Source organism: Canis lupus, chromosome X (genome assembly GCF_011100685.1).
Source record: "Canis lupus familiaris isolate Mischka breed German Shepherd chromosome X, alternate assembly UU_Cfam_GSD_1.0, whole genome shotgun sequence".
Lineage (NCBI taxonomy): Eukaryota > Metazoa > Chordata > Mammalia > Carnivora > Canidae > Canis > Canis lupus.
In genome coordinates, this window is record NC_049260.1 from 106,911,526 (window position 1) to 106,920,816 (window position 9,291).

A 9,291-nucleotide genomic window follows, 5' to 3' on the forward strand; every position below is an offset into this window, starting at 1 on the left:
GACATTGTATTTCTATTATATTTTCTAGTAGAAGTGTACACAAAATTTAAAGTTTTTATGTGTTTAACTTATATCAACTGACCTTTCCTGATCCATTTCCTGAGTGATGGCTTTGTTTTTTCTGAGGAAATCCCTTTAGAGAAAGGCAGTTTTGCTACTTTCTTTAGGTAACATAATACTGGACACTAATCATAGTTCTTCTCCCTTTTGTTGTCTTTTAGTCCTTGAACACAGTATCTGAGTGTCTTGACATGGTTCTATAGGGGGTGGCAGGAAAGTGGGGTGAGTGGGCCTTCCCTGCCTCTCAAGGAAAGGAGTGCGTACCTTTCATCAGTTCAACTGCATCAGGTGTTACATGAATAAGGATAATAACTTCCCGTCCTCTGGCACCTCTCACTGTTTTCAGCCCTTAACCAGCTGTAACGCAAGTGATAGTGTTAAGTATTCAGATCTTGCATGCGGGCACAAGGTTCTGAGAGTCATTGTGAGTCACCTCTGGGGCCTAGCCAATAAGGCCTGAGGGCTCAGGGAAGAAAAATATAAGGTAAGGATCTTCCCCTCTCATCCCCGTCCTCTTCCAGACCATCCTCTACAGAAACCTGAGTAGTCTGTGAGGTAAGCCATCCAATATAATGTAATGTGGTTTTGTGCCATTACCACACTAACCCACCTGGTGAACCCCAATCCAACTATCCAGAAGGGGAGAGGTTATAGGACTCTCTCATTTGTTCACACTGGCCCAGAGATGCTCTGTAGAGAAGTGAGGAGGGGCACAGCCCCTAGATATTGGCTTTCTCACTTCTAGTCCCAGGTCTGTGTAGCCTTGAGCAAGTGCCTTAATTTCTCTTCTGAGTCAAGGATTGAGAACACAATAAGTACCTGCTCCCAGCAATAGCACTGCATCAGATTCAAAAAATACTGCACAAAATGGGGGAGGGCAGTCTGGGGGAATGCAGTGAGGTATTAGGAGTATGGAGTTCGTGGTCCGGTATCGGGGTGAGTGCAGTCTTCAAACACAATTGGTCATTAGCCTCACAGATAGCCCTGGTCCTCCAGACCTTAAACAGATTTTTCAGCACCTAGTTCCCCAGCCTTAGATCTTTTCCTCTTTGAAATCCTTTTTCTCTTTAACTAATGGTTCTTGTCTGATGTGGGGAATAAGGGAGATAAAACCATCTCATAGGACTATGCTGGAAACAAAGTATGTGTGGCAGGGAAGTGGCAGGAGGAAGCGCCCCTTGCGGGGGGCATAGAATCAACTGAATTTCATCAACTTTTTCAGGTTTACTCCATTGTGTTCCTTTTGTGAAGCCATTTGTGGTGTTAGCCAGACATGGAGAAAGAAAACCCTGAATTCAAACCCAGCCCATCTACAACCAGTGATGAAAAAAATGAGAAGACAAGTGGACGCTCAAAGCAAACCGTGCCCACCAAGAACGTGTTGCACTTTTTACTGGAGAGGCAGCTGGGGAGGCACCAGAGTGATGTGGATCTGTCTAGGTGGCTGTGGATGCTGACATAGCCACACCAGGGTAGAGGTGGCCCTTGCTAAAAAAAAAAAGCATGGGTCTTACCTGCTTATGCTTACCCCAATTTTTGAAAATGCAAAAAAAAAATTGATTTAAAATAACAAAACAACTTCCTTGTTTCAGCTACTACAACAAAAGCTGCATTTTCACTCTATTTGGTTTGGTATGTTTTTATTGCCCAAACAGCATTTTTAGGTTAGTAATATGGGACAGGGGATTTCACCACGGTAACCTGGAACACAGGAGCTCTCATAGCCTGCAAGGCGGTGAGGTCACAGTGCAGGTCACATTTCTTCCACCCTTAACCTGAAACAAAATCAAGGGGGCAGTGATGCAGAATTGGGGACCCCCGGGAACCGAGACCCCTCTCCTAAGCATTTGAGGAGACACCCGCTGTTTCTCGCTGGAAAACCTGGCTGCTACCCTGGTGAAAGTTTAAGAATGGGCCTCCCGCAGCGTAGGAAGTTTAGGATATCCATATTTTTTATTCTGAGCCTCATGAGGATACCATTTAGAAACTACAGCGTTATGTTTTTGTTGGCTCTATTTCATATAAAAAAATCAGAGTAGGGCAGCCTGGGTGGCTGAGCGGTTTAGCACCGTCTTCGGCCCAGGTTGTGATCCTGGACACTCGGGTTCGAGTCCCGTGTCAGGCTCCCTGCATGGAACCTACTTCTCTCTCTGCCTGTGTCTCTGCCTCTCTCTCTCTGCGTGTCTCTCATGAATAAATAAAATATTTTTAAAAAAATCAGAGTACATGGCATTTTAATATGGGAACATGGCACCTTCAGGGCCTCCTGAAGGGTAATGGCCCTTCTCTGGCCTGGTGGGGTGAAGCCAGGTGGGCGGTGGCTGGCAGTGGAGAACATACCGGACTGAGGGCCCCAGCTCCTTTCAGCAAGACAGGGGCACAAGAGAAAGTCGCCCCCCCCCCGCCCCCCCTCCAGGAGGCTGCAGGGCGTGAGGATGCCTGGGGGAACAGGGTGCGGGATGAAGGACCTACAGGGCATGGGGAAGCAGCCAGCCCGGGGTGGGGGGCAGCCCGGGGACCCAAGCGGGAGTAGAGCCGGGAGCAGCGCAGCCGCGGGCATGCCTATCCTGGGTGGTGGGGGCCACCGCCTGTCCCCTGCCCCCTCCTTCACCGCTGTCAGTCGGGGATGGGGATGGTCCCCCCACCACTTCCCTTCCCGCCTGCCAGCACCTCAGGGTACCAGCTCCTCCCTGTCCGTCACTTAATTGGGACAACTCCGGCCCTTTGCATCCCATCCTCTGGTCCCCGTGCCTGACCACTCATAGTCTGACCGGGCCTCTGGGATCCCTGGAAGGGCGCCTTTTTGCCCCGGGTCCCGCACCGCTCATAGCAAACGGAGGTGCCACAGACCTGGACGCTTGGGCCGAGTGTCACTGTCATCACCTGGAGCAACGGGATGAGCCGCGCTGGGGGCCATCGCAACGTGCCTTCTGGTGCTGGGCAGCATGGAGCACGGAAGCGTGCACGCAGGTCCCCGCCCTGGGGCAGCCGCTGGCACCTCCTACCACGCATCTCCCGGAGTGCCTGATCCTCAGTGGAGGCCTACCGGAGGCAGTGACACACGCGGTGGCAACTCTTGACTGTAAACCCACTGAAGGCCACGCTCATGGGGCAGAGGCCAGGGCAGGAGGCTTGGAAGTTAGAGAGACCTCCTTACAGAGCTTCCACTGTGTGCTGATTGTACTAGAGGAACATCCCTCCCGCACAAAGTTACTGGGGGAATGCATTTCAGTGTCCCTGTGGAGGGCTCACTTTGTGTCTCCATAAATTAGAAGCACAAATACAACATTCAAAAGGGCAGGGGCTGGCAGAGACAGAAAGAGACAGACAGGGAGAGGGCGATGGAAAGGAGGGAAGGAAAAGGAAATTGACCCCAGAAGTCAATCCTGGGTCCTTTGCATGGGCTCGTCACATCCACAGCTATCCTCCCTTGAGAGACTCCGACTTTTAGTTTGTTTAGTGTTTCAGACCCTCTTCCAAGAAGAGTCCTCTATGGGGTTTGACAGTAACCCTGTCCAGTGTCTGGAGAATCACTGCCAAACATCCAGGGAAGACACTACATCACTCCAAAAGGCTCTGGAAGAGGGAACATAATGACCACCCCTCCTCTGTCTTCTTGGGGTTGGAGAAAGGAACAGGAACAAGATGTGAAAACGAAACTGGGGAGGGGTGGGCCACCTCTCTTTCGATCTTCTCAAATGGCTGCCCTCTGCCCCTTCCCTCCACCCCAAGTTAGAGCTAGCTGGAAGAAAAGAGGAGGAAGAGGCTCCCTGAAGTCTGTAAAGATGCCCATGCACTGAGTGTTACCAGAGACCCTATAGCAGAAGGGTACGTGGACACACTGCCTGTGCATCATGGATATGTTTATAACTGTAAGAAATCTTTCTTTTTAAAAAGATTGTATTTATTTGTATTTATTTATTCATGAGAGGCAGAGGCAGACACACAGGCAGAGGGAGAAGCAGACTCCCTGCAAGGAGCCAGATGCAGGACTCGATCCTAGATCCTGGAATCACACCCTGAGCCGAAGGTGGACACTCAACCGCTGAGCCACCCAGGCATGTCTGTAAGGAATATTTCTAAAAAAGACATACATCTGGGGGTGCCTAGTAGGCTCAGTCAGTTAAGAGGCCGACTTTTGGTTTGGCCATGGGTTAAGATCTAGGGAGGGAAGGTTGGGAGATCCAGACTGGCCTTGAGCTGAGTGCTGGGTGCAAAGCCTGTTTGAAATTCTCTCCCTCTCTCTCTGTTCCTCCCCACCCTCTGCCACACTCATGAGAGCTCTCTCTCAAAAATAAAGAAACAAGTAATTTTTTGAAAAGGAAAACATACAACTGTCTAGGAACAAAAGTTCTATTAGCATCAAGTACAGACTCTAAGATACCTTCTTTGAAAGCAAAATTGCCATAAAAAGCACTTTGTTCCTTTGGTTATTCTCTTCTCTAATAAGTTGAGTACAGGTCAATGTGAGGCAGGCCATCAATCAATCAAACAAACAAACAAACAAACATAGGCGATACACTTTTGCCTGCTCGTTTTCCTGGACATAGAACAGTTACACAAATCTTTCAAACCTGTGTCTCTTTTCCCTGAAATAAGTCAATTATTATTCATGAAATCATGAAATTACATTTACTGTCATAACATTTTAGAATTGTTGAAATCTTAGAATATATTTCCTCTTAACGCCACATGTTATGCATAAAAAGCTGAGACTTAAGTAAGGCATTAAGACTTGGAGTGATCGGTCCATGGTCTGTTGCTCAAATACCCAGATGGAAGCCCTCGGTCCTATTGCCTAGAACTCTAAACTTTGTTTCTCCACAGGATTGCAATGGGCATTTTAAGTCTACACAACTTGATCGCAAGTGGTTTTTTTGTAGAATAGAGATTAGAAATACATTGTGAAAAAATAAATAAATAAATAAATAAAAAAGAAATACATTGTGAACCACATCATGGCAGGTGATGCCCACGGCCATGAATGGGCACAGGGTGCCTCGAGCACTGGCCTTGGGTGGCCTCGGATGCAGTCCTGTGGGTGGCAGCACTTAAGGGCAAGTGGAACCGTAAAAGCTCCAGTCTTACAAGCACAGTGAACAACTAAGGCCATCTCAAGCTGGTTCTGCTGGAGCTCAACTTCTTGTCAACCACAGGGACCCAACTGACCAAACAGCAGTTCATTCTGGCTGGTAACATTTTGGAGATTGGGGCTCAGTGGAGCATCCTGTGCAAGGACGTCCCCTCCTTTCAGCACTACATGACCCAGCTCAAATGCTACTATTTCAACTGTGAGGAGCAACTCTCCGAGTCAGCCGACATGCACCAACTCTCAGGCCTCAACTTCCTCTTCCTGCTGTCCCAGAACCGGGTGGCTGAGTTCCACACAAGAGTTGGAGCAGCTGCCTGCCAAGGACATGCAGACCAAGGTATATACATCAAGCGTCCTGTGTCCCTGCAGCAATACGTGATGGAGAGAAGCTATCACAGGGTTTTCTTGGCCAAAGGCAACATTCCTGCTGAGAGCTATACCTTCTTCACTGACATCCTGCTTGACACTCTGATGAGATTGCTGGGTGCATCGAGGAGGCCTATGAGCAAATGCTTTTCACTGAGGCCACCCAGATCCTCTTCTTTAACACACCCAAAAAGAAGGCAGACTGCACGAAGAAGCGAGGGTGGGTTCTGGGCCTTAGCAACTACTACAGCTTTGTCAGCCAGCAGCAGAAGCCAGAAGGTACCACCATCCCCTCCACAGAACTGGCTACACAGGTCATTGAGTATGCCTGGCAGCTAGAGATGGTCTGAGCCCACCAGGCACCCAGGTGAGGCAGGGCTTGCGGTCTTTAAAGCAGTGGCAGTGCAGGGCTTCCTCCAATAAAGGTGGAGAGCCATTCTCTCTTCTAGACCTTTGTTTCCCCTGGTGGAATGGTGGGGAGACAAGTTCCTTATCTCTGAAGAAGTTAGACATTTGGGGGCCCTCTTGGGTCTGAGATAAACCCTCTGTTGGGTCAGCTTCTGTCCAGTGGCCACTGCTCAAGTTCTCAAATGGCTGCCCGTTGCTGGGGCTCAGATGCAGAAGAACACATTTTCAGGTAGAGGGACTGTTGGAGCCAGCCATGAATGCACAATACAGGAGGACCAGGGCAAGGCACAAGTTTTTCAGCAAAGGGGGTGAAGCATCACAATTTTAAAAAATGTTTGCAATTAAACTGGCATTTTTTTAAGGTTTTATTTATTTATTCACGAGAGACACAGAGAGAGAGAGAGAGGCAGAGACACAGGCAGAGGGAGAAGCAGGCTCCATGCAGAGAGCCAGATGTGGGACTCTATCCCAGGACTCCAGGATCATGCCCTGGGCCTAAGGCAGGAGCTTAACTGCTGAATCACATAGGTGTCCCTTAAACCGGTATGTTAAATGAAAAAAAGAAAAACAAAACTCCTCATTGTGATAGCTGTGAATCAAAAATTAAAATATTGGGAATAAAATTCCATCTACAGTAATGGTAGGAATACAATCAGCTACAAACCACATATAAAGGAATAATGCAGAGCTCCGACTAGTCTTTTCAGATATTATGCAATGTGCAGATTTCATTAGACTAAAGAAGGGGGCACCTGGTTGGCTCAGTTGGAGGAGCCTGCAACTCTTGATCTCCGGGTTGTGTTTGAGCCCCATGTTAGGTATAGAGATGACTTAGATAAATAAAAAACACTTTGAAAAAAAAAAAAAGAAGGAGAGAAAGCATGAAGACAGGCAGGAAGACGGGGGGTCAGAGAGCCCAAAAAGTTCTAGCTCCAACAAAAGGGAATAAAATCAGAGGTGGGAACCACTTAAGAACTACCTTTTTAACTACCAGTGACCTTCCCTTTGTTCATACTCTACACCCATCCCCTCCCCACCCAAACCTGTTATTAAACAATATCAGGCTGAGTTAGGGTTGCTGTGATTCAAATTAAGTAGTAAGCGGAAGTTTAAATAAAGGAGATAGTGGATTGATGTTATTAGAAAAAAAAGTAAGAAACAAAGAAATAAGAAGAGCAAGGTAACACAACAAAATACAAAAGACAGAGAAAGTATAATTCTGGAAAAAGAATTACTCCCAGGTAGTGTAAGAGAAAATTAGAGATATTCTTTTTTAATAGAATTAAGAAATTTTAAATCACGGAAAAAAATGAAATTAAAGAAGAACTAAGATAAAAAAGGAAATAGACAGATAACAATGAGCTAGCAAAGCCCCTGTAAAAAGAGGAAGAAATAAAGCCACTGCTTAAATGAAACCACATTAGAAGCATGAGGAATCAGAATGGAGAGTGCTAAAAACAGAAGAAATGGAGGACTGGTAGAAGGAAATAGAATATAAAAGGAAAAAAAAACAAAGAAATAAAACCACTCAAAACCAGAGATGTGGAAGGAAGAGAACAGTGCCTTAACCTAGGGATTGTAGTAACCCTTACAACAATTTGCAACTGGAGAAGTCATTGTTTTACAAAGGGGAACTAGCAGGCTGCTTTTTCAATTCTCTTCTGCAATTTGTAGTGTCTGAAGGTTTACTAGTTTGCCACAAACTCAGTGGATTAAACAACAGAAATGGATTGTCTCCCAGTTCTGGAAACTGGAAGTCAGATCATGTGTGAGCAGTGTTGTTCCTTCAAAAGGCTGTGAGGGAGAAATCTGTTGGAGGCCTCTTGCTTAAGCTTCTGGTAGTTTGCAGGCAAGATCTAGCATTTCTTAGAAGTGTATTAGTCAGGGTTCCCCGAAGACACAGAGCCAATAGGATGGATGGATGGATGGATGGATGGATGGATGGATGTTAGCATTGGGTGGATGGACATATAAACAGATAGAGGATAAGAAGATAGAGACAAATTTATCAGAAAGAAGTGGCTTGTTTTATTATGGAGGCTGAGAAGTCCCAAGATCTCCATTCAGCAAGCTGGAGACACAGGAGAGCCAATGATGAAAGTTCCAGTCTGAAAGCTGGCAGGCTTAACACCCAAGAAAAGCCAATGCTTCAGTCTAGGTTGGAAGGCCAGAAAAGATCAATGTCCTTGCTGAGTCAGGCAGGAGGAGTTCCTTCTTATTCATAGGAGGGGAAGCATTGTTTGTTCTCTTCAGGTCTTCAACTGATGAACGAAGGGCCACCCACATTAGGGTGCAATTTGTTTTACTCAATCTACCAATTGAGATGTTTTGTTTTGTTTTGTTTTTAAGTATTTTATTCATTTATTTATTCACAAGAGACACACAGAGAGAGGCAGAGACATAGGCAGAGGGAGAAGCAGGCTCCCCGCAGGGAGCCTGACATGAGACTCAATCCCGAGTCCCCAGGACCAGGCCCTGGGCTGAAGGTGGCGCCAAACCGCTGAGCCACCGGGCTGCCCCAATTGAGATGTTAATTGCATTCAAAACACCCTCAGCGACATGCCTGGAATAATGTTTGACCTGGGTACTCTGTGGCCCTGGAAAGGAGATACGTAAACTTTTGATGATTTTATCATCAAAACCAGGTTTTGGGATCACTGGGGTGGCGCAGCGGTTTGGCGCCTACCTTTGGCCCAGGGCGCGATCCTGGAGACCCGGGATCGAATCCCACATCGGGCTCCCGGTGCATGGAGCCTGCTTCTCCCTCTGCCTGTGTCTCTGCCTCTCTCTCTCTCTGTGACTATCATAAATAAATAAAAATTAAAAAAAAACAGGTTTTGGGGGGCACCTGGGTGCCTCAGTGGTTCAGCATCTGCCTTTGGCTAAGGTCGTGATTCTGGGATCCTGGGATTGAGTACTACATTGGGATCCCTGAAGGGAACCTGCTTCTCTCTCTGCCTATGTCTCTGCCTCTCTATGTCTCTCATGAATAAATAAAATCTTTTTAAAAAAACCCTGTATTTTAAAGTCATTTTAGTTCTAGTTGATCTAGTAATACTAAATACAAGTCTTTTCAAATGAGCACTGTGTCCTTTGAAAAACATCAAATATCATCCTAACAATCTATATTAGTATATTGCTATAGAATTGTAAGAGTAATTTTGCAATATCATATTATTATTCATAGCAACCTAATTATATTGGTGTTTGTATGTTAACACTGTTTTAAATATGTTGCTTCAGGGATCCCTGGGTGGTGCAGCGGTTTGGCGCCTGCCTTTGGCCCAGGGTGCGATCCTGGAGACCCAGGATCAAATCCCACATCAGGCTCCCGGTGCATGGAGCCTGCTTCTCCCTCTGCCTAT

At 46.7% G+C, this 9,291-nt stretch overlaps 1 protein-coding gene and 1 pseudogene across 1 annotated transcript; both read left to right on the forward strand.

Moving 5' to 3' along the window:
• Positions 1-483: 483 nt before the first annotated feature.
• Positions 484-2,095, forward strand: LOC119868516 (embryonic testis differentiation protein homolog B-like). The gene is made up of 2 exons (XM_038588393.1): positions 484-615; positions 1,283-2,095. The coding sequence occupies exon 2, from the start codon at positions 1,334-1,336 to the stop codon at positions 1,520-1,522; it is 189 nt and encodes a 62-aa protein (XP_038444321.1). The 5' UTR covers positions 484-615; positions 1,283-1,333; the 3' UTR covers positions 1,523-2,095.
• Positions 2,096-5,044: 2,949 nt separating this feature from the next.
• LOC492151 lies at positions 5,045-5,868 on the forward strand (annotated as a pseudogene).
• The last annotated feature ends 3,423 nt before the right edge of the window (positions 5,869-9,291 follow it).

Excerpts from the sequence above, each read along its gene's own strand:
- LOC119868516 (XM_038588393.1), top strand. The coding sequence starts at position 1,334 with ATGGAGAAAGAAAACCCTGAATTCAAACCCAGCCCATCTACAACCAGT.